General features: G+C 45.2%; 1 protein-coding gene across 1 annotated transcript in view; it reads right to left on the bottom strand.

Moving 5' to 3' along the window:
• Positions 1-840: 840 nt before the first annotated feature.
• LOC124622768 (myrosinase 1-like) overlaps positions 841-26,532 on the bottom strand; it is a 53,356-nt gene continuing 27,664 nt past the window's right edge. Inside the window, exons 4-6 of the mRNA XM_047148559.1 lie at positions 14,376-14,498; positions 14,109-14,292; positions 841-1,061 (exon numbers count right to left, since the gene is read on the bottom strand). Of these exons, the coding sequence (XP_047004515.1) occupies positions 841-1,061; positions 14,109-14,292; positions 14,376-14,498 (528 nt within the window). The remainder of the gene's footprint in view (positions 1,062-14,108; positions 14,293-14,375; positions 14,499-26,532) is intronic.

The raw sequence follows: 26,532 nt of genomic DNA, 5'->3' as shown, positions 1-26,532 counted from the left end.
TGCTCATGCATCCTTTCACACAGAAGGGAAGGGGGATGACAGTATCTTATCATATACAGTATATAAAATGTTGTGTCTAGGCAAGACAGCCTAGACACAATGAGAGGAAGCCGAAAGGCACGCGCTTAAACTCACGCAGGCTGGCGTGAGGTCTGAAACAGGATACGTAATGAATGCTATAAAGAAAAGTACGTAGCTTCTGGAATACTTAACTTTAATTCATAATTGGTGAACATTGGTCTTGTTGATACAGTATTATCATCTCAATATAACTTGGTGATGGCGCCTTGCTAGGTCGTAGCAATTGACTTAGCTGAAGGCTATGCTAACTATCGTCTCGGCAAATGAGAGCGTATTTGTCAGTGTGGCGTCGCTAGCAAAGTCGGCTGTACAACTGGGACGAGTGCTATTAAGTCTATCTAGACCTGCCGTGTGGTGGCGCTTGGTCTGCTATCACTGACAGTGGCGACACGCGGGTCCGGCGTATACTAATGGACCGCGGCCGATTTAAAGGCTACCACCTAGCAAGTGTGGTGTCTGGCGGTGACACCACATAAAAGAAAGCGGATGTAGGTTCCATACGAGACTGTGTGACATGAATTACATATAAACTGTGTTTTAAAATGTAGTAGTGTGACAGATCGTTGTTGATTATGTGTAAAAGTAGCACGTCCCACTGCTCAGTCTCCTCCCAGATAGTGGGAAACACCACAGTAAATTTAGAAGTGGAATGTATGCCGTAAATGACCACAGTTTTAAAAAATTAACATGAAAGGAATCCAACAGAGACCTTTCAACTGTCGCTCCACTTCCACGACCTGCACCCTACGCACAGAACTCTCAGTTTAAGTTAGCAAGGTAGCGATGGAAGGTGTCCCGGCACCCGGTGTCCCGGCACCTACGGCATCCCGACCAGTCATGCCTCGCACGACCCGCCGAGTTGGCGCTCACGTTGAGGATACTCACATTGAACTGCAGCTCCCTGTCTGCGGCGGCCCGGTGCTGGCTGTCGTTCACCGCCGGCTCAGCAAACTGTATGTCCAGCACGATCCCCACACTGCCTGCAAGTATTTAAATTTTATTGCGTCACTGATTAATGTAATCCACTGAAGTATGAAAGTTTTTTCGAAGATTATCGTTGCGCATTCTTTTAAAACTGAAGTACTTTGGTGTCCAAAATTATAGCAACAAACGGACATTTTGCAAGGCTGCGTTTATTTAGCCACAAAACATCATTAACAAGTTTTAGAAGAGTAGAAATAATGTAAAGAATAAAGAATGTAAACAACTGTAACATGCATAACGGTAGACAAAAATGTTGTTCGCTTTTTCTCAACTTAATAATTTGCACACATCGACAACTGGTTAATGTAATCAGTATGGAGTGTGAAAACCTCAGCAATACAACCCTGACGACGACGGGGAATGCTGTGTATGATGTCATCAATCTTATATCGAGGCAGTAAGGCCCATTCTTCCTGCAGAGCTGTTTGCAAGTCTTGAAGAGTTGTTGGTGGATGATGACGCGATGCAGCCCGTCTCCCCAGTGCATCCCAGACATGCTCTATGGGATTCAAATCGGGAGAGCGAGCAGGCCGCGCCGTGCGCGCAGTATCTTCCGTTTCCAAGAAAACATCAACCACCCGTGCTCTACAAGGTCGAGCATTATCTTCCATCAGTACGAGGTCTGGGCCCACAGCTCCTCGCAACAGCCGCACGTGAGGTCTCAAGAACTCGTTACGATATACCTGCCGATCGACCCACAGAAGTTCATGAAGAGATATTCGAATGGTCAACATAATCCCTGTCAACATCATAAGGCATCCTCCTCGATGTTGGTCACTTTCCACAATGTCTGGCTCCAGAAATCGTCTTCCACGTCCCCTCCAGGTGCGAATCTGCTGTGAACCACTCTCCATATCAAATTGGGACTCATCTGTGAAAAGAACATTGACCCATTGTTCCACCGTCTGCGTGGCATGTTCACGACTCCACTCTAGATCTTCCCTCCTGTGAAGGCATGTCAGAGCCACACATACAGCAGATCTCCGACAATAAAGGCCACTCTGCCGAAACCTTCTGTACATCGTTTGCCTCGACACAGCACGTCAAATGGACGCTGCGAGGCCAGACCCCAGTTGCCGTGCAGTACTAAGGCGGCACCGTCGTGCCCTTACAGCCAAATAACTGTCCTCTCTTTCTGACGCATCACGTGGTCAACCCTGCCCTGGCCTTCGGGAAATAGTGTCGGTCCCTATAAACTTTCGCCTCATCCGAGAAACAACACGACGATTCGCATTAAGCCATTGGGCGACATCAGTCTGCGACTGTCCTGCTTCCATTCTTCCTATGGTCCTCCACTGGAGAGAGTCTTCTCTGTGCCGTACTGCACCGTCTGTGACTCTGTGCACAGCGATTGTTTCTGTGGGACTACACGGCGAACACTAACCCGTTTCACAGGTGCCCTGACGTTGACGTCGTTGTCCGTTGATCGGATTGCCATCTTGCGTGTAGAACACAAATAGTACGGACGTCTGTTGAGATTTTGTATGATTAAATCGTGAATTAGACATAGGATGGGGAATTAGCAGTTTGTTGCTTTGATTTTGAACACCAGTGTCAACTGATGGGCCACAACATTATGACGACTTTATTGATGACGTGTGCATCCGTCTATGGAACGACATATACAGCAACGTTTCTGTTTGACAAAGATTCAACGAGTCTTTGCACTCTCTCCGCAAATAAACGGCAGTACAACGCTAGGAAAGATCAAATAATTTCATCTCTAATGGGCCCACAGCTCACAAGTGGTCGAAGAACGACATACTTCAAGTATACGTTTTTTGCTGCGCTATCTATTTACTTATTCGTAGTGATACAAGTTGCCACAGTGGTAACACCGGTTCCCGTCAGATCACCGAAGTTAAGCGCTGTCGGCCTGGGCTAGCATTTGGATGTGTCACTATCCGGTCTGCCGAGCGCTGTTGGCAAGTGGGGTGCACTCAGCCCTTGTGAGGCAAACTGAGGAGCTACTTGATGGAGAAGTAGCGGCTCCGGTCTCGTAAACTGACATACGGACGGGAGAGCGGTGTGCTGGCCACATCCCCCTTCATATCCGCGTCCTCTGACGCCTGTGTGTTGAGGATGACACGGTGGTCGGTCGGTACCGTTGGGCTTTCCAAGGCCTGTTCGGACAGAGTTTAGTTTTAGTTTTAATGATAAAAGTTCCACGACGAGCTCGTTTCGGCGTTCTGCTGATGTGTACCTGTGAAGGCGGTATAACAGGTATAGGCTAATACTGTCCCTTACTTCTATATTGGTCTATGTTTACATGTAGCACCTTACGGTTACGTCTTAGCTGGTATGGTCCATATGGCATCTTGGAGCCTAAATGTCATTTTATTATGATTTGATCACGTTATTTATATGTTTACCTTTTATTTGCGTGATCTTGTAAAGTTACTTTTGACAGCTTTCTGATACCTGCGACTCCAGCGATGCTATATGTTTACAATGGAATTTCTATTCGGCAGAAAGTCAGTGATTACCTTTAATTATCCATACTATTTTTGTTGTGTTTACATGCAGGTAAACAAAAGAAGGAAGTTCTAATTACGTCGCAAAATGCCGGTATGTGCCATCTTCCTGCCCCAAAATGTAAGGTTCACCGCATTTATGCCTGCATGGTTCACCGCGTTGATGCTACCCCGTCATGTCACTCTGATGTCCCCCTTGCTCAGTTTCGACCGTTAGGAATATCTATTCACTTCTGTGGTCGTACCCCAAACAGTATCTGGTGTTTTGATTGTGTGGAGACGTAGTCGTTTCATGAAAAATGCAAGCTTGCGTCATTTACGAGTGACTAATCGATCCGATCGTCATTTGATGTTTAAAGGCATCACGTTCCATTCGTATGAGGAGCCGCTGAAGCAATATTTCCTTTTTTGCGCTGTTTCCATTTATTCTTTCCTGTGTTTTTCACTGGCTTCTAACCGCAAACTCTCCGACATCCGGGGCACACAGTATCAACAACGGCCTAGTTCCCGAGCAACACACGGCTACATGACTGCGTTGACTGCTGGGGCAGCATCTCATGCCCTAAATTCCTCCCGTGGATAATTATTGATTGCTATTGCACGGTGGTAACAGGACAAATAAGGTTATTGTACTGAGAGTATTTGTACTCAGAGCTCAAAATACTTTTCACTTGATTCCTATGCATGTTGTTTTACTTCCCTGTGTGGCCTGTGCGCGGCGAGCATCGGAGGACGCGGCACGCTGCATTTCCGGTTGGGGGCTGCACTTCCCCGAATTCTGAGGGGATCGTACAATGGGCTTAAGCGCCTGGCGGAACGACTGATGTCGGTCGAGTTTCGTCTATTGTGTGCAGGGCGAAACGACCTGCGAGCCGTCTGTCGCCGCAGTTTATGTGTTTACCATTCTGGCGCGTCCGGAACGAAGACTCCTGGACTCCTGGCACCGACTGACTGCATTGTCCTCTTGATTCTGAGAATACTTGCGGACTGTGCCCTGCTGGGTGCGACTGTCTGGCGCCAGATGGTCGGTGGTCTAGGCAGATTGTTTTCGTAGCCAGTCAAACGGCGACTTCAGTGCCCTCACCTGAGTAGCAGAGGCATGATTGGTCAAGAGGCTAGTGGACGTCATTAAGCCCTGCTCGAAATTGGAAGGAATGGACGCTATTGGCGCGAATGATGTCTGAGACAGTGTGGCGGAAGTTTGGAATCAGCGCTGAATGCTGATTCGCGATGGTAGGGAGTTAAGCAATGTTGGCTTCGCTCTTGCGTTGCGCGGGCTCAGGCATTTGGGGATCTGATCTTCATCGGAGTCGGACGCTCTTGCGACTTAGTCGCACTTTTTCGGCAGAACTTAGAATTATCGGACAGCCCTCGAGGCCAGGGGTTGAAACAGAGTTGCTGCACAACAGAAGTCGGCGCCTACATCATCAGAACGCTGCCTACCGTCGACCTGCTATAGATTTCTGGATCGGTAGAGTATTTTGCGACTCTGGCATTGTAGAACCTATCAGTTTTATACTGAAGTCCTCAACAGCACGCGTGCTCGCTTTGTTGCAAGTCCACCTTGACTGTTTCTCCATGTGATCCCATTTGAGCTCTCACTACTAATCGCGATGCTGCCATATAGTCAGAGTAATATTTGATTCATTAGGGCCTCCAGTCATTATTGTCAATCCATTTCATCACAGAGAGTAGGAGCCCCTTGTTCTCGAGCCAACTCTTATTCTCATAATAGTTCAGTATACCCTATCCTTTAACCTACTGTTTGTGTCGACAATCATGTGGCTTTATGTTCTGATGTATAATAAATCTCATTGTAATATTTAATCGACATATCGTTTCGTAGATATATGCAGAATCCCATTTCCTCTTGTTTATTGAAGTTCTCCTTTTTTTTCTCTGAGTAGATTACGATTTCTATTAAATTATTGTGAGTGTGCTCTCCTTATTTTACCAACTATCAGAGTCCACCAACATTTCCTTTCGTTACCATTGTGCGCATAATTAATTAGGTGATAGGTAAGGAGACGGTCGAGTGCATGTGTCGTTCTCATGCAAAATTTGTCAGAATTAAACAGGCACAAACTCTTCTCCGCCCCAGTACCTCGCAACGTTACAAAAGAATCACAGAACAATAGAATACTAATCGTGTACGTAAAAACTACAAAAATACTATTTGTGAAAAATTAACGGAATCGCGAACTTTCCGCGAAATAGAAATTCCATTGTAAACATATAGCATCGCTGGAGCCGAAGTTGTTAAAAATAGCTTTACAAGATCACGCAAATAAAAAGTAAACATATTAATAGCGTAATCATATCGTAATAAAAAGACAGCCGACATTTACACTCAAATATGTCATATGGACCACGTCATATCAGATAAGACGTAAGCAGTAGGTGCCACATGCAGACAAAGATTACCATAGATGTAAGAAATAATACACAAGTCAAAAAATGTTTTCCATCATCTCGGTTCCAAGAGTTGAAATAGAGGTCAACATAAACATCATTTCCGCCCTTTTTGTTGCTCATAAAAACCACACATTGCATGTTCTACAACCATACAGCGAGACCTTCAGAGGTGGAGTTCCAAATTGCTGTACACACCGGTACCTCTAATACCGTGTAGCACGTCCTCTTGCATTGATGCATGCCTGTATTCGTCGTGGCATACTATCCACAAGTTCATCAAGGTACTGTTGGTCCAGATGGTCCCCACTCGCAAGTATGTTCGATAGGGTTCATGTCTGAAGAACATGCTGGCCACTCTAGTCGAGTGATGTCGTTATCCTGAAGGAAGCCATTCACAAGATGAGCACGTTGGAGGCGCGAATTGTCGTCCATGAAGACGAATGCCTCACCAATATGCTGCCGATATGGTTGCACTATCGGTCGGAGGATGGCATTCACGCATCGTACAGCCATGAAGGCGCCTTCCATGACCATCGGCGGCGTACGTCGGTCCCACATAATGTCACTCCAAAACATCAGGGAACCTCCACTTTGCTGCACTCGCTGGACAATGTGTCTAAACCGTTCAGCCTGGGCGGGTTGCCTCCAAACATGTCTCCGACGATTGTCTGGTTGAAGGCATATGCGACACTCGTCGGTGAAGAGAATGCGATATCAATCCTGAGTGGTGCATTCTGCATGTTCTTGGGCCCATCTATACCGCGCTGCATGGTGTCGTGGTTGCAAAGATGGACCCCGCCATAGACGTCGGGAATGAAGTTGTGCATCATGCAGCCTATTGCGCACAGGTTGAGTCGTAACACGACGTCCTGTGGCTGCACGAAAATCATTTTTAAACATGGTGGCGTTGCTGTCAGGGTTCCTCCGAGCCGTAATCCGTAGGTAGTGGTTATCCACTGCAGTAGCAGCCCTTGGGCGGCCTGAGAGAGGCATTACATCGACAGTTCCTGTCTCTCTGCATTTCCTCCATGGCCGAACAACATCGCTTTGTTTCACCCCGGGACGCATGGACACTTCCTTGTTGAGAGCCCTTCCTGACATAAAGTAACAGTGCGCACGTGATCAAACTGCGGTATTGGCCGTCTTAGGCATGGCTGAACTCCAGACAACACGAGCCGTGTACCTGCTTCCTGGTGGAATGACTGGAACTGATCGGCTGTCGGACCCCCTCCGTCTAATAGGCGCTGCTCATGCATGGTTGTTTACATCTTTGGGCGGGTTTAGTGACACCTCTGAACAGTAAAAGGGACTGTGTCTGTGATACAATACCTATAGTCAACGTCTATCTTCAGGAGTTCTGGGAACCGGGATGATGCAATACTTTTTTTGATGAGTGTATTTTCTGGATTCTGCAGACGCTCGAACCACGACTGCCACGTGAAACAATGCTACACATCGAGAATGGCATACAGTATTGCTGCTCCAGCATGTTAGGGCAAACAGAATCGTTCTCAGCTGTCCCAACGTAGTACAACTTATGTGTGGAATAAATCCATCAAAGTCTATTCAGTGTTAGATAATTTCAGACTACATTACCCATGTTTTGTGTTGTGGATTGGCAGGAGACCAATCCACTAAATTGAGAGGAAGCCGAAAGGCACGCGTTTAAGCTCACGCATGCTGGCGTGAGGTCTGGAACAGGACAAGGTAATTAGAACTTAGAAAAAAGGAGGTAACTGGTAGAATACTTAACTTTAATCCATAATTGGTGAACATCGCTCTTGACGGTGCATGTTTTACAGCATCAATAGTAACTGGTAATGGCGCTTTGCTAGGTCGTAGCAAATGACGTAGCTGAAGGCTATGCTAACTATCGTCTCGGCAAATGAGAACGTATTTTGTCAGTGAACCATCGCTAGCAAAGTCGGTTGTACAACTGGGGCGAGTGCTAGGAAGTCTCTCTAGACCTGCCGTGTGGCGGCGCTCGGTCTGCAATCACTGATAGTGGCGACACGTGGGTCCGACGTATACTAACGGACCGCAGCCGATTTAAAGGCTACCACCGAGCAAGTGTGGTGTCTGGCGGTGACACCACATTTTGAGCCAGAGTAAATAGTTTAATCAGACAAACCTTTATCTTTGCCAACAAATCCCCACACAGTGGAGTGTTAACTATTTGTTACATCTATTTGTGTTGCCAACAAATCATGATTTATTTGTCATCACGCTTAAATTGTGTTAATTGTCTTATTTTATGATCAATAAACCTGTGCCATAATTTTTATAAGAGATCATTGCCATGATGATATATTAATCTCCCGTCAATATTGACAACAGTAATGAAAGGGTCACGTTTTCATTAAATTATTTCAGAATTCAAGTTCATTTAGATTCCGATGAAAGTGATAAACTCTAATACAGGCTAACAACAACAACCGCAGGTCAAAGGGCAAAATCAGTTTAGCAGATGCATCGTCCAGGTAGCCAAGTGGCAGGCTTACTAGTTAAAGTGATTGCTGTCAGGGCATAAAGTCACAGCCACCGAAACTCTTTCAAATCATACCGTGAGACCAGCATAGTCTTGCACACGTAATCAAGTGTAGTGCCAGCAGTGAAATACGGAGGAGGTGGTGTTAGGGTATGGCAGTGTTTTCGTGATTATGGTGTGGTCCCATTCTTGCGCATAGTGCTAAATGCTGACACACAGAAATATTTAACAGCACTGTGTATGGTGCACAGTTGAGATACAGTATAGAGACGATGACTGTGTCAGCATGACAACTTGTCCTGTCATACAGCAACATCTGTGAAGCAATGGTTTGTGGCCAACAACGTTACTGAAGCGTATGGGCCTGCACAGAGTCCCAACCCGAATGCAATGGAACAGGTATAGAATGAGTTAGAATGTCGATTTCCGTCCAGACCCCAGCGTCCAACATCAGTACTTTTTTATTTTCGCCTCTTAAGAAAGAATGGACCACAGTACGTCAACAGACATTCAGACAGCTCACTGAAAGCATCCTCAGCATTCAAGCTGTCACATATTAATGTCTACTAATAGCTGTCCAGATATCTTTGAGCAGATAGTGTAACGTACTAGCGTTAGTGTGATACTCCAGCGAGTGGGGCAGGAGGTAGGAAAAGGGTAACAAGTGTGAGTGGCAGTCAACAAGTAATGCAAAACATTTTTGTCTAAAAGGAAGTTGGTTTTATTCGGGATTCCGGAACACCATATTATTCCCCACTCTTTTCGCTACAAAATCCTGTTTCTCAAAAATGGTTCAAATGACTCTGAGCACCATGGGACTTAACTTCTGAGGTCATCAGTCCCCTAGAACTTAGAACTACTTATACCTAACTAACCTAAGGACATCACACACATCCATGCCCGAGGCAGGATTCGAAGCTGCGACCATAGCGGTCACGCGGTTCCAGACTGTAGCGCCTAGAACCGCTCGGCCACTCCGGCCGGCCCTGTTTCTCAATATGATCTCCGTTGAGTACGACGTCGTTACGCCACCTTAATGGGAGAGCCTGTATGCCCACACGGTAGCACTCTACAGGTCGACGTCAGAGCCAACGTCTTGCTGCATCAGTAGCCTCACTATCATCCGTGTACTGGTCGCTGCAGAGTTCATGCTTCGTGGCGACAAACAGATGGAAGTCGGAAGGTGCCAATTGAGGACTATAGGGTGGATGAGTAAGAACAGCCCAATGGAGTTCTGTGGGCTCCTTTCGGGTGCGCAGACTTGTGTGAGGCCCTGCGTTTTCATGCAGAAGGAGAAGTTCGTTTTCATTTTGGTGGGGACACACCCGCTGAAGTCATTTCTTAAATTTGCTGAGGCCAGCACAATACACTTCAGAGCTGATCGTTGCGCCACGAGGAAGGACATCAAAGAGAAAAACCCCTTCAGAGTCGTAAAAGACTGTCGCCATGACTTGGCCAGGCGAGGGAGTGGCTTTGAACTTTTTCCCCGGAGGAGAGGTGGTGTGGCGGCACACTATGGATTGCCGTTTTTTTCTGGTTCGAAGTGATGAACCCATGTTTCTTCGCCTGTGACGATGTTCGACAAAATATTGTCACGATCAGCCTCGTAACGTGCAAGCAGTTCGGCACAGGTGGTACTTCGTTGCTCCCAGCCCAGCCCAGCCCAGTGGGTGCGTACCTTTGGGAAGCCCAACTGGTGGGTTACTGTGTCGGCAATACGTCCAGAGAGGTCGAGATGCGAAGCGAGAGTGTCCGCACGTTCCAGCACTGCTGGAGCCACGGCCGTGTGCGGTCAGCCGGCACGCGGGAGATGGAACAGGCCTGCGCGATCTCGTTGCGATGATGAGAGACGCCTCGTTCAACGACACCGCGAAACTGTTCGCCGCCAGGTCTCCGCAGATATTCAGCAAGCGCCTATGACTGGCTGCGATGGTCTGGTTTTCCGCCAAAAGAAACTCAATGAAAACTCTCTACTTACAAGGGAACCTCCCCATCCCACCCCCCTCAGATTTAGTTATAAGTTGGCACAGTGGATAGGCCTTGAAAAACTGAACACAGATCATTCGAGAAAACAGGATCTATGAAAAAATAAGCAAAATATACAAACTGAGTAGTCCATGTGCAAGATAAGCAACATCAAGGAGGACGTCAGCTCAGAAGCGCCGTGGTCTCGTGGTTAGCGTGAGTAGCTGTGGAACGAGAGGTCCTTGGTTCAAGTCTTCCCTCGAGTGAAAAGTTTACTTTTTTTGTTTTCGAAAAGTTATGATCCGTCCGTTCGTTCATTGACGTCTCTGTTCACTGTATGTTTAGGGTCTGTGTTTTGCGACCGCACCGCAAAACCGTGCGATTAGTAGACGAAAGGACATGCCTCTCCAATGGGAACCGAAAACATTTGATCGCAAGGTCATAGGTCAACCGATTCCTCAACAGGGAAACACGTCCGATATATTCTATACGACACAGGTGACGGCATGTCCGTCACATGACAGGAATATGTTGTCGACCCACCTAACTTGTACACTTGGCGAATGGGTAAAAAGATTCTTCTACCTTGCCCGATTTAGCTTTTCTTGTGGATGTATTAACCATTCCCAAAAAAGTAATGAAAACATAAGAGTTTGTCACATAAACTGCAACAAATGAATGCAACAGTTTCACAGTCGCACAGTTTTCCCTGTGCTCTGTCGAAACATACGTTTTTAACGTTTTCAAATTTTTCCTTATGTAGACCGTCAAATGCTGCATATGTCCAAGCAAATCTGGACATGTCCTGGAATTTTGGAGAGCGAAGTTGATTACGTGTGAGTGCCTGAACTTCGATAATTGTCTGAAAATAAAAATCAAACTTTTCACTCGAGGGAAGACTCGAACCAAGGACATGTCGTTCTGCAGCTGCTCACGCTAACCACGGGACCACGGCGTTCCTGAGCTGGCACTATGCTTGATGTTGCCTATCTTGCGCATGGACTACTCAGTTTGTATATTTTGCTTATTTTTTCATAGTTCCATACAACGTCTTCCTGTTTTCTCAATTGATCTGTGTTCAGTTTTTCAAGGCCTATCCACTGTGCCAAATTATAACAAAATCTGAGGGGCGTGCGATGGGGAGGTTCCCTTGGTAGGACGCAGCTCCGTTACAGATGCCATTTTGAAGTCTACGCATAGCGCCGCCACGTAAGTTCATGAAACTACATGGAATGAAGAGGACAGATTCCACGATGTCAAGTTCCGTATTGTTTCAACCGAAATTGGCCGAGAAAAATAATCTTGCATTACTTACTGATGCAGCTCGTAAAAGGAACAGAATCAGTGAACGATAGGAGGAATTAAAACCAAACTTTACTGATATATGACTCACTAACGGTACGTTAGTGTCATGTTAAAACGCCGTTCGGATGCACTGCGTTAGGAATGAGGACGGAAAGTGTATTACATAAAATGGTTGAGAACGACAGATGTTAACCTCGAATCTATAGGGTTGCTCGGATGGTGTGTGACAGGCTCTGATGTCTGAGTAAGAAGATAGAACAGAACATTCTAAGAAACTGTAGAAACAAGTGTAATTCATTAGAAGTTTCTAGGAGAGGCGGAACATTCAAGGGCTATTCCATTAAGTTTCGGGTGTGCAGCCGCAAGAAATCTCCTTCTTCTTCTAATATTTCGGCTGTATATCGTCCAGTGATCTTCAGAGTGAGTCGCAAGATTGCCACTCCAGTGCTCGCTTCGTCCCTTTGTACTCGTATACCGCACGACTGCGGATGCGGCCACAGATGCAAATGCGCCAAAGACGTTGGTCGGCGGCAAAGACGTGCAAAATGCGCGAGTTGTATCTATTACTCCGCAGTCGATCTGTGTTGGCTTATCGATATATCATTGTGAGCTGCACTGTGACGACGTCTTTGTGAGTTTATTACAGTAAGTGCCGGATTCCATGATTTATCAAGATCAGCTTCTTCAATGGCGCTGCTCGACCACTTCCCTCGGATTCATCAGAGAGAAATAAGACGTGAAACGTGCCGTGCAATTATGAAGGCTCGCCCACAAAGGAGCAATAAATCTTTGGCAGAGAGGGCTGCTCTACGCAAGCTTCGCCTGGATCTTGATAAATCATGGAATCCGGCACTTGCTGTAATAAACTCACAAAGACGTCGTCACAGTGCAGCTCACAACGATATATCGACATGCCAACACAGATCGACTGCGGAGTCATAGATACAACTCGCGCATTTTGCACGTCTCTGCCGCCGACCAACGTCTCTGGCGCATTTGCATCTGTGGCCGCATGCGCAGTCGCGCGGTACACGAGTATAAAGGGACGAAGCGAGCACTGGAGCGGCAGTCTTGCGACTCTCTCTGAAGATCACTGGACGATATACAGCCGAAATATTGAGAGAAGAAGGAGATTTCTTGCGGCTGCACACCCGAAACTTAATGGAACAGTCTTTGCGCCGCCAAAACCTGAAGATTCACATTCAAGGGCTAATTTTCTTCTCTCTGAATACATAAGAGCTAGCCCTAGTCGTCGCTGCTACGAATATCAATGCCAATGCAGAGAAAAAGTGTACCTTCTACTGATCTCGTCACTACTAAGAATAATCCTCCCAAACACGCTGTGCCTCTGTGTTCTGATAAATCGTTCAGTTGTTGTAGTTGTAGAGGGGTTTTGTGGGCGCACGACAGCAAGGTCTTCAGCGCCCGTTCAGTATCATAGTGAGACGGGTATCAAGGAAAAAAAAAAGCTCAGAATATTTACATAAAACGGAACATAAAACACGGGAAACAATCATCGGAAAAGATGTGCTCACCCACACCGAAGCGTGGGATGAAGCAGGGCGTCAGCAGTAAAACATGGACAACACAGGAAGAAAACGAGAGAGGGGGCTAAAACAATGTAGCAGATGGAAGTGGCTGGCTGACCGCAAGGAAAAAAAGGGAGGAGTCAGCCACTCTGCAATACACTAAAACCTCCAGCCTAAAAGTTTAGGCCAGAGTCCAGACACATCATAAAACTTAAAAACCCTAGACACACACGTCTCATCATTAGCTAAAACACAGGGCAGATCACCATCAACTTGTGCTTCTGCCCTTGCATCACGGTATAAAATGCAGTCTGTTAAAATGTGGCGGACAGAGATGTGCACGCCACAAGCATCACAAAACGGAGGATCCTCCCGCCGTAATAAATAGCTATGCGTCAGAGGACAGTGCCCGATCCGAAGACGTGTGAGGGCCACCTCTTCCCGCCTGAGCAACCGACAGGAGGAACGCCACGGCCGAGTGGTTGACTTTACCGACCGCAGTTTATTGGCCGTCACCGCCAGCCATTCGTCCTCCCACAACTCCATGCACTTCCTGTGGAGTGCAGCGATGACTGACTGCAAGGGGATAGGACACTGGACCACATCCTGCTCTCTGCAGGCCTCCTTGGCAGCCCGATCAGCCTGTTCATTGCCCCAGATGCCGACATGACCAGGCACCCAGCAGAAGGATACCTCTTTACCCCGCTGCTGGAGCAAGTACAGTTGGCTATGTATCAGCTGGACCATGTCTTCAGTCGGGTACAGGTTCTGCAGCGATTGTAAGGCACTAAGAGAATCAGATACGTGCCGTGCATACACACACAGCGGCGTCCACAGTGAGCTGGTCGGTAACGCGGCGGCACGTACCGTTCTGCGCGGCCCTGTACTGCTGGTCGTAGAGCCTGTAGGCGCCTGCGTGCGCCCTGAGGACGGTGTGCGTGGCCAGGTAGTCGCCGACGCCCGACGCGTTCTGCGACGGCGCGTAGTCGCGGTTGTCCGCGTAGCCGCTGACGAACTGGGCCGGCTCGTCGAAGGTGACCCACCACTTCACCTGCCACACCGCGCACGCCGTCACAACACACACCATTCTCCACCGGGAGTGCCGAAACAGAGAAACGCGGCGCCGTTACTCACTCTGTCTCCGAAGTTTTCGAAGAGCACCCTCGCGTACTCCACGAAGTAGTCAGCGAGCAGTGGGTTGGTCCATCCCCCGATGTACCGCAGCGCCTGTGGCAGGTCCCAGTGGTACATCGTCACCTGCAGAAGACAGGCCACACAGAACTCTGGACGTTCAGTACGAAGATTTATTTTTTTAACTTTTTCCTTTCAAAAGACATTAACAGACACCACATAACACAGAAATTACAAACCTCTGCACTTGATAAGCCTGGGTCGTGACTTTTGTTAGTACCCTCCAATAATTAATCACGGTTTGTTATTCACATCCTAAGGAATTACTGTTGCTCATCATAAAATGTTACTTAACATCCTAATGATTTACTTATCGTAGAAATGTATGTATGTCTTACGCCAGAAAGTTTATCATATCTCCTAATAACACACGGATTACAACACACTGTTACATGACATACATTTTTGCTGTCACGGTCACTATTAATGTTCCTCCTCTACTCCTTTGTTGTTCTTCTTAACGACATAAAGGCTATTGCTGATATTTCCCCATTTAGTCTATTGCATATGTATGTACACGTGTACCCTATTAATATTGTTATATAGGTCTCTCATGTTAAACAGTGGTATAGTATTAATTTCTAGCTTTCACTGTTATGTACATGTGTTTCCAACATTCCAACACCAACGCAACGTTAACCGCCAAATCTGAGCACATCAGCCGGCCGCTGTGGCCGAGCGGCTCTGGGCGCTACAGTTTGGAACCCCGCGACCGCTACGGTCGCCGGTTTGTACTGTCCTCTTGGGTAAAATATTACGGAGGTAAAATTCGGATCTCCGGACGGGGACAATTCAAGAGGATGTCGTTATCAGGAGAAAGAAAACTGGCGTTCTACGGATCGGAGCGTGGAATGTCAATTCCCTTAATCGGGCAGGTAGGTTAGAAAATTTAAAAAGGGAAATGGATAGGATAAAGTTAGATATAGTGGGAATTAGTGAAGTTCGGTGGCAGGAAGAACAAGACTTCTGGTCAGGTGACTACAGGGTTATAAACACAAAATCAAATAGGGGTAATGCAGGAGTAGGTTTAATAATGAATAGGAAAATAGGAATACGGGTAAGCTACTACAAACAGCATAGTGAACGCATTATTGTGGCCAAGATAGATACGAAGCCCACGCCTACCACAGTAGTACAAGTTTATATGCCAACTAGCTCTGCAAATGACGGAGAAATTGAAGAAATGTATGATGAAATAAAAGAAATTATTCAGATAGTGTAGGGAGACGAAAATTTAATAGTCATGGGTGACTGGAATTCATCAGTAGGAAAATCGAGAGAAGGAAACGTAGTAGGTGAATATGGATTGGGGGTAAGAAATGAAAGAGGAAGCCGCCCGGTAGAATTTTGCACAGAGCACAACTTAATCATAGCTAACACTTGGTTCAAGAATCATGAAAGAAACTTGTATACATGGGAGAACCCTGGAGATACTAAAAGGTTTCAGATAGATTATATAATGGAAAGACATAGATTTAGGAACCAGGTTTTAAATTGTAAGACATTTCCAGGGGCAGATGTTTACTCTGACCACAATCTATTGGTTATAAACTGTAGATTAAAACCGAAGAAACTGCAAAAAGTTGGGAATTTAAGGAGATGGGACCTGGATAAACTGACTAAACTAGAGGTTGTACAGAGTTTCAGGGAGAGCATAAGGGAACAATTGACAAGAATGGGAGAAAGAAATACAGTAGAAGAAGAATGGGTAGTTTTGAGGGATGAAGTAGTGAAGGCAGCAGAGGATCAAGTAGGAAAAAAGACGAGGGCTAGTAGAAATCCTAGGGGTAGCAGAAGAAATACTGAATTTAACTGATGAAAGGAGAAAATATAAAAATGCAGTAAATGAAGCAGGCAGAAAGGAATACAAGCGTCTCAAAAATGAGATCGACAGGAAGTGCAAAATGGCTAAGCAGGGATGGCTAGAGGACAAATGTAAGGATGTAGAGGCTTATCTCACTAGGGGTAAGATAGATACTGCCTACAGGAAAATTAAAGAGACCTTAGGAGAAAAGTGAACCACTTGTATGAATATGAAGGGCTCAGATGGAAACCCAGTTCTAAGCAAAGAAGGGAAAGCAGAAAGGTAGAAGGAGTATATAGAGGGCCAATACAAGGGCTATGTACTTGAGGACAATGTTATGGAAATGGAAGAGGATGTAGACGAAGATGAAATGGGAGATATGATACTACGTGAAGAGTTCGACAGAGCACTGAAAGACCTGAGTCGAAACAAAGCCCCGGTAATAGACAACATTCCATTAGAACTACTGATGGCCTTGGGAGAGCCAGTCCTGGCAAAATTCTACCATCTGGTGAACAAGATGTATGAGACAGGCGAAATACCCTCAGACTTCATGAAGAATATAATAATTCCAATCCCAAAGAAAGCAGGTGTTGACAGACGTGAAAATTACCGAACTATCAGTTTAATAAGTCACAGCTGCAAAATACTAACGCGAATTCTTTACAGACGAATGGAAAAACTAGTAGAAGCCGACCGCGGGGAAGATTAGTTGGGATTCCGTAGAAATGTTGGAACACTTGAGGCAATACTGACCTTACGACTTATCTTAGGAGCTAGATTAAGGAAAGGCAAACCTACGTTTCTAGCATTTGTAGACTTAGAGAAAGCTTTTGACAATGTTGACTGGAATATTCTCTTTCGAATTCCGAAGGTGGCAGGGGTAAAATACAGAAAGCGAAAAGCTATTTACAATTTGTACAGAAACCAGATGGCAGTTATAAGAGTCGAGGGACATGAAAGGGAAGCAGTGGTTGGGAAGGGAGTAAGACAGGGTTGTAGCCTCTCCCCGATGTTATTCAATATCTATATTGAGCAAGCAGTAAAGGAAACAAAAGAAAAATTCGGAGTAGGTATTAAAATCCATGGAGAAGAAATAAAAACTTTGAGGTTCGCCGATGACATTGTAATTCTGTCAGAGACAGCAAAGGACTTGGAGGAGCAGTTGAACGGAATGGACAGTGTCTTGAAAGGACAAAAAGCAAAACGAGGATAATGGAATGTAGTCGAATTAAGTCGGGTGATGCTGAGGGAATTAGATTAGGAAATGAGACACTTAAAGTACACTCCTGGAAATTGAAATAAGAACACCGTGAATTCATTGTCCCAGGAAGGGGAAACTTTATTGACACATTCCTGGGGTCAGATACATCACATGATCACACTGACAGAACCACAGGCACATAGACACAGGCAACAGAGCATGCACAATGTCGGCACTAGTACAGTGTATATCCACCTTTCGCAGCAATGCAGGCTGCTATTCTCCCATGGAGACGATCGTAGAGATGCTGGATGTAGTCCTGTGGAGTGGCTTGCCATGCCATTTCCACCTGGCGTCTCAGTTGGACCAGCGTTCGTGCTGGACGTGCAGACCGCGTGAGACGACGCTTCATCCAGTCCCAAACATGCTCAATGGGGGACAGATCCGGAGATCTTGCTGGCCAGGATAGTTGACTTACACCTTCTAGAGCACGTTGGGTGGCACGGGATACATGCGGACGTGCATTGTCCTGTTGGAACAGCAAGTTCCCTTGCCGGTCTAGGAATGGTAGAACGATGGGTTCGATGACGGTTTGGATGTACCGTGCACTATTCAGTGTCCCCTCGACGATCACCAGTGGTGTACGGCCAGTGTAGGAGAACGCTCCCCACACCATGATGCCAGGTGTTGGCCCTGTGTGCCTCGGTCGTATGCAGTCCTGATTGTGGCGCTCACCTGCACGGCGCCAAACACGCATACGACCATCATTGGCACCAAGGCAGAAGCGACTCTCATCGCTAAAGACGACACGTCTCCATTCGTCCCTCCATTCACGCCTGTCGCGACACCACTGGAGGCGGGCTGCACGATGTTGGGGCGTGAGCGGAAGACGGCCTAACGGTGTGCGGGACCGTAGCCCAGCTTCATGGAGACGGTTGCGAATGGTCCTCGCCGATACCCCAGGAGCAACAGTGTCCCTAATTTTCTGGGAAGTGGCGGTGCGGTCCCCTACGGCACTGCGTAGGATCCTACGGTCTTGGCGTGCATCCGTGCGTCGCTGCTGTCCGCTCCCAGGTCGACGGGCACGTGCACCTTCCGCCGACCACTGGCGACAACATCGATGTACTGTGGAGACCTGAAGCCCCACGTGTTGAGCAATTCGGCGGTACGTCCACCCGGCCTCCCGCATGCCCACTATACGCCCTCGCTCAAAGTCCGTCAACTGCACATACGGTTCACGTCCACGCTGTCGCGGCATGCTACCAGTGTTAAAGACTGCGATGGCGCTCCGTATGCCACGGCAAACTGGCTGACACTGACGGCGGCGGTGCACAAATGCTGCGCAGCTAGCGCCATTCGACGGCCAACACCTCGGTTCCTGGTGTGTCCGCTGTGCCGTGCGTGTGATCATTGCTTGTACAGCCCTCTCACAGTGTCCGGAGCAAGTATGGTGGGTCTGACACACCGGTGTCAATGTGTTCTTTTTTCCATTTCCAGGAGTGTAGTAAAGGAGTTTTGCTGTTTGTGGAGAATAATAACTGATGATGGTCGAAGTAGAGAGGATATAAAATGTAGACTGGCAATGGCAAGGAAAGCGTTTCTGAAGAAGAGAAATTTGTTAACATCGAGTATAGATTTAAGTGTCAGGAAGGCGTTTCTGAAAGTATTTGTATGGAGTGTAGCCATGTATGGAAGTGAAACATGGACGATAAATAGATTGGATAAGAAGAGAATAGAAGCTTTCGAAATGTGGTGCTACAGAAAAATGCTGAAGATTAGATGGGTAGATCACATAACTAATGAGGAAGTGTTGAATAGGATTGGGGAGAAGAGAAGTTTGTGGAACAACTTGACTAGAAGAAGGGATCGGTTTGGTAGGATACGTTAGGAGGCATCAAGGGATCACCAGTTTAGTACTGGAGGGCAGTGTGAAGGGGAAAAATCGTAGAGGGAGACCAAGAGATGAATACACTAAGCAGATTCAGAAGGATGTAGGTTGCAGTAGGTACTGGGAGACGAAGAAGCTTGCACAGGATAGAGTAGCATGGAGAGCTGCATCAAACCAGTCTCAGGACTGAAGACCACAACAACAACAACTTGCACTGATGATACAAATCAATTATTTCACAAATTGAAATGTTATCTTACCATGACCTATACGATTTGACGCCCATTGTTGGGACGGCAACAATTACGTATTGATGGTCAGAGCAGACTGTCTGCACGCCAGTTGCTAACTTGCTTTTATAAAATTGTTTGTGGATAATTACTGATATTCTTAATTGTGTCCGTAAATAATGGCATGATATCAGTGCAAGGAACCAGTCTTGAGTTGCAAAGAGCCACTAACAACACAGCTAGCACAATGGATGTGCTTGAGGAGTTAAAAACGATGGTGTAAAATGACCGAGAAGTCCTCATTAGCCAAACATTTTTGTAGTGAATGCTGGAATTGGTTTAAAGAACGACGCAGCTTCATAATGAATGACTAGAAGCGAGTCATTTGGAGTGATAAATCATTCTATATTCTGTGGCAAAGTGGCGGTAGGATTTGAGTGAACGCCTGGAGAATGTTACGTGCCATCATATGTAGTGCCAACAGTGAACTACAGAAGATCTGTTGTAACCATATGGGACGTTTCTCTTCGTTAGGCTGTGGTCCCGTTATTGCTCTTAAGAATACGCACGTAGCAGAAGGATATGGAGACATTTCACAGCACTGTGTACCCGCACAGTAGAGGGATATTTCATTGTAGAAGTGTGACATCACACCATGCCATAAACCAGCATCTGCTGTAAGGGCCACCTAGTTTGACCATTAATGTTTATTTAACCCTCTAGTAAGTCGTGAGGTTAGGGTAATTTTATCGACGACTCCTGCTGTGCGGACAGGCAAAATAGTAGTGAGGGAATGTGTTTATGTTAATGGTTGTATAAATGTGTTACAGAGGCTATAAATTACAACTATTATCGCGGTATCCAGATGCGTTGGTGTAGCTAACAGCACTTAGTATCATAAGATTCGAGCAGCGACGATATGGCTACAGTCACGACCGTCAAAGTAGTTCAGCGACGTTGCTGTATAACGCAAAAAAAAAAATAACGCATGAGGAATAGTGTGACGTACATGCTGCTGTATTGTCATCTTGTACGACTTGTGCACCATGCCAAGATTGTACGTAATGTCGAATCCATTTAACACTGTACAGGTAGCTAGCCAGACATTTTAGGCCACATAGCCTATAGTAATTTATGGAAGAATATATGATGAATTTTACTGCAGCATTTGTGCTTTTATGATTGGTGGATGAGAACTTGGTGGAAGTGAAGGTTTTTGAGTGACAGTAATTCAGTTTGATCGTTGCTTGAAGCTTTATAGGTTGAACAGTATTATTTGGAAGTGTGATTCATCATGTGGATTAGCATTTGCTTGAAAACACTGTGATCTCTGTGAATGGAAAAAAAAAGTTTTTTGCGTGCAGCGACGAAGCCAGTTCTATAGTTTGTAGAAGGGACAGGGTTTTAGTCACTTCCAGCAATGTAATTGAAATTTGTACTTAAACTGGGGAAGAATATAAATTCTCTTTTGTAACCATCCACAGCTGGTTTACACTTTTCAGCTCTTAAGTGGCCGGAATCAGGAAGGTGTCAATTTGGGCGATCGATCTAACAACCTTTTTATATTACTCCCCGACAGCACACCATCACACTGGTGACCTTTTCTGCCAGGACCGTTCTTGCAATGTATTAATTCTGTGCTGAGTGTTCAGTGGTGGTAGGTGGCCACTCCTGTAAGTGCTGCTAGACCCATCTCGAGGTGTGGTGCAGTGCAGCACATACCTCGTGGTGTCTGCGGCAGCAATTTCCAAGTCTGGGGCAGTCGATGTGCAGCTGGAAATCTAAGTAGAGGTCAAAGGTTGAGCAGCAGTGGGCAGGTAAGTCGCGGGTGGTGTGGCGCTTGAGTTCACTGAGCAGTCTAGAGCAAGTTTGCCCGCTCACTTGTTCTCGGTGGTCCGTTCGAGCTAGTGCTGTGTGTGGTGGGTTTTCCATCTACAACATGGGTACACAGTGCTACCTCTAAATATAGCAGAGCGAGTCGCAAGCTTGCACAGCAGCTGTCGGCAGCTAGTGGAGGCATCCCTAGTGTGTGGTGGTCAGTGGTAGCTGGCGGGGCGTCGCCCCATCAGTGCATTGGGCGGCTCAGCAGCGGTGGGGTTGCGAGTGGCTGTCCTGTATAGGGGCTGTGACTGCAATCCAATATCCATGGCTCCATTGGCAGCTGATCACACCACTGGCTGCATTGTTTGTCTTATCACTTTTATTTTAGGTAGTCATAAAGACATTATTTCACTAATTAACTAAGGTAAACATGGAAAGGGAGAATGATAATAAGAAACATCTGGATGTCAAGTATGGCGCAGAGGATAGTTATGCGATAATATCAAGAACTACACGAAGTAATACTGATAAAGACATCACTGATAAGGTCTCCTTGGTGGAGCAGACTAGTAAAAGGGAAAGTTATTGTGAGGATGAAGAGAAACCAGGACTATGTAATATTATACAAAGCATGCATAGAGAAATGGGAGCTGACCACACTGAATTAACATCTAAATTAGATTCTAATACTGTAAAATTTTGAAGGTAAGGTAGATGCTAATTACATGGTACTGAAGTCTGATTTGGAGATATCAGAGGCTAACTGTATACAACTGAAGTCTGATTTACAAACTCAAACTCGTGAAGTAAGGAATGAATTGTAAGTCGATTTTAATGTAATTGAACATGCAGTCGAAATGACGGGGCAGGAAGTGTTGAATACATGTCATGAGAATTTTTTAAGATTTAAGGAGGTAATCTCTGAGGAGCTTCATAATTAACCAATGATATTTCGGGACATTTAGATAGGTTGAGGAAGGAACAGTATTACGCTACTGGTGCCATTAAAAGTAAAGCTTCTGAAATAAAGAATTTTTGTGAACAACCAATTCAATCATTTCATCACCAATTGATCATTCAAACATAATCCGCTGATTTAAGTAAGATGAAATATGATGTATGAGGTAGTAGAGGAGCCATGTGTAACGCAAACTAAGGAACTTAAACATAGTGTAGAAGATCTGTGTATATTAGACCTGCAGTCAGTGAATAACAATGAGCTTTCTTCTGAAGCAAGTTACATACCACACCTGGGCAATATAAACCCAGTTGTATTTTTAAAGTCAGTTGAGGGACAGTTACCCAAGCATCGGAAGGAAGTAAGAATAAATAGTATTATGGTTGGACATTAAAGAGGAGAAGCAACTGTACACCATACTAAATATCTAAGTGACATTAAAACCTTAGACTAGTTTCAAGTAGCGTTTAAGAAAACATTTGCGTGTCACAGTCAGTGTGCTAAATTGTATGACTAATGTGAGATATAGTATGAAAAATATATAAGTTGTAAACCTTGAACATAGTGTGTGTCAAGGAAGAGTGATTACGAGTGAAGACGCTAAAATAAGTACTAGGTTCAAAGTTTAGTGAAAATGAGCATATATATAAGGCCACTTACAAGTCGCCCTCCTCGTAGTTTTTTGAGCAGGTTAGACTACCTTGCTTTGCGCTTTCTCTTAGCGAGGAAGAACGTAATTTTTGGCCTAGTGTGAATCATCAATATTTATTTAAGGCCTCGTATAGTTATGGAATCTTAGAAGCTAGATTAAGGAAAGGCAAACCTACGTTTCTAGCATTTGTAGACTTAGAGAAAGCTTTTGACAATGTTGACTGGAATACTCTCTTTCAAATTCTAAAGGTGGCAGGGGTAAAATATAGGGAGCGAAAGGCTATTTACAATTTGTACAGAAACCAGATGGCAGTTATAAGAGTCGAGGGACATGAAAGGGTAGCAGTGGTTGGGAAGGGAGTAAGACAGGGTTGTAGCCTCTCCCCGATGTTGTTCAATCTGTATATTGAGCAAGCAGTAAAGGAAACAAAAGAAAAATTCGGAGTAGGTATTAAAATTCATGGAGAAGAAATAAAAACTTTGAGGTTCGCCGATGACATTGTAATTCTGGCAGAGACAGCAAAGGACTTGGAAGAGCAGTTGAATGGAATGGACAGTGTCTTGAAAGGAGGATATAAGATGAACATCAACAAAAGCAAAACAAAGATAATGGATTGTAGTCTAATTAAGTCGGGTGATGCTGAGGGAATTAGATTAGGAAATGAGGCACTTAAAGTAGTAAAGGAGTTTTGCTATTTGGGGAGCAAAATAACTGATGATGGTCGAAGTAGAGAGGATATAAAATGTAGGCTGGCAATGGCAAGGAAAGCGTTTCTGAAGAAGAGAAATTTGTTAACATCCAGTATAGATTTAAGTGTCAGGAAGTCATTTCTGAAAGTATTCGTATGGAGTGTAGCCATGTATGGAAGTGAAACATGGACGATAAATAGTTTGGACAAGAAGAGAATAGAAGCTTTCGAAATGTGGTGCTACAGAAGAATGCTGAAGATTAGATGGGTAGATCACATAACTAATGAGGAAGTATTGAATAGGATTGGGGAGAAGAGAAGTTTGTGGCACAACTTGACCAGAACAAGGGATCGGTTGGTAGGACATGTTCTGAGGCATCAAGGGATCACCAATTTAGTATTGGAGGGCAGCGTGGAGGGTAAAAATCGTAGAGGGAGACCAAGAGATGAATACACTAAGCAGATTCAGAAGGATGTAGGTTGCAGTAGGTACTGGGAGATGAAAAAGCTTGCACAGGATAGAGTAGCATGGAGAGCTGCATCAAACCAGTCTCAGGACTGAAGACCACAACAACAACAACAACAACAACAATAGTTATGGAAATTTTATCGATGGCCTCTACTGAAGAACCAGATGAGGTATTAGTGAGGAAATCTATTTATCCTAAATTTTATATAGATATGTTAGAGAAGGTATGAATAGGAACGAGTCTCATGGTATCCTGATGTGCAGGCAGTTAACAGTACCTCATAGCAAAAGGTGGGAGCGACGCCGGCAGGGCTACAATCGCGACCGTCAAAGGCATTCATCAACGTTGCCGTAGAGTGAAAAAAACTTGAGACGTATCGTTATATACGTGGAATTCTCCATTGTACTGTAATCTTGTACGATTGGTGCGTCAGGCCGAGACTATACTTACTATTGAAATGAAAGTTAGCCAGTAATTTACGGCACATAGCCTGCAGTGTTTCCTGGAAGAATAAATTAAGAATTATGTTGCACCGTTCGCACTTTTAAGATTGTTAGATATGAACTTGGCAGAACTGAACGTTTTTTAGTGATAATATTTAGATTTGATCATTGCTTGAAGCTTTGTAGGTAGAACAATGTTATTTCGAAGTCTAATTGATTACGTGAATTTGCAGCGAATATTTTATTTCTTGAGAACACTGCACTCACCGAGACTTAGACGAAGCTGTTTGTTTGCTCGCAGTACAGATAAGATTTTAGTTGTTTACAACATCTTAACTGAACCTTGTACTTAAACTGGGGATGTGTATTAGCCCCCTTTTGCTGCCGACCCCTGTGGCCGAGCGGTTCTAGGCGCTTCAGTCCGGAACCACTTGGCTGCTACGGTCGCAGGTTCGAACACTGCCTCGGGCATGGATGTGTGTGATGTCCTTAGGTTAGTTAGATTTACGTAGTTCTAAGTCTAGGGGACTGATGACCTTAAATGTTAAATCCCATAGTGCTATGAGGCATCTGAACCATTTGAAGCCCCCCTTTTGCAGGCTCCGCACCTGGTTTAGACTTTATATGTTGTGGGGCCAGAATCTCGAAAGTGTGAATTTAGGTGAATTTAGGCCATCAATCTAAGAACATCTTTTTGCATATTTTGCCCGACAGGCACACCGCCACTCTTTGGCGCAAACGCTAATGGACAATAACATTTCTGAAACGGTGTGGCCTGCTCAGAATCCCGACATGAACCGAATGTACCACCTCTCCAGTGGGCTACAACGTCGACTTCGGCTCAGATCCCAACGCCTACACTCCCTCGTTTCCTCTCTTGACAAAGAATGGGCCGCCATTCCTCCACAGACGTGCAGAAACCTCACTGAAAGTGTCCCCAGCAGATTAGAAGTTGACGTCAAGGCGAACAGTAGAGACACTGCATATTAATGTCCACTAATTGGTGTCAGGGACAGATGGCCTCTGCAGTCTGGTCCCTTCAACCCCCAACAAACCAACCTAATTGATGTCTGGATATTATTTAAAGGATAGTGTACGTTCCTTCACGATATTAATATCTATGACTTACCAGGGATAACATTGTCATTTCTGACTCATGCGTGTTTACCCACAGCATTGTGTCAATTGTTCTGCGAGTGACTCGTCTTGAAGATGACAGCACGGTAATGAGCGGAACTATAGCAAGAAGAAGTAACACCGTCCCCGATTCACACCCAAAAGAGGATGGAACATTCTGACATTTTAAACATTTTGTAGCAGTGTATGTAATTATATAAAATGTACCGCTCAGCCAACCGGTTGCACACAACCTTTTTAAAAACACATTAACCTGGTTTCTATGGCTCTAAGACTATCTTCATCAGAATGGTAAAAGTTACCTAGAGAAATATCCAGGGTACACGTAATATGCATCAATGCATCAATTACTTAGCTATGTGAAAATTCTCAAATAAAAACCTGAAAACTGCACTTACAATGAACTGTCATGACAACTTTTAAATTTTCATCAACAGTGCTATCGTCAAATGACATATTTATTGTTCCATGAGTCACGAATATAGGTCATAATAAAAAAGACAGACCGTTATCACAGAATAATACAATAATAGTTGCAAGCGGCGGCACAAGTTAACTGCTGTAGCCGGCAAGAACCGGCACATACAGAGCGCAAGAGGCATCAGACTAAACGACATATACATCAATGCCATAAGATGGACACCAGGATTAGTAGTGTCATACAGTAACAAAACGGCAAATTTATAAACATCAGCCTTAAGATCAAAATTACATAGCTATAGGCATACATCAGTAACGTATAGTGCCTAGATAAAAGGCAATGTGAAAGTTTCCAAAACTAGTAAATCATCCTTTTTACATGTAG

Source organism: Schistocerca americana, chromosome 7, assembly GCF_021461395.2.
Source record: "Schistocerca americana isolate TAMUIC-IGC-003095 chromosome 7, iqSchAmer2.1, whole genome shotgun sequence".
NCBI lineage: Eukaryota > Metazoa > Arthropoda > Insecta > Orthoptera > Acrididae > Schistocerca > Schistocerca americana.
This window is presented reverse-complemented; position numbering and strand designations above follow the sequence as displayed.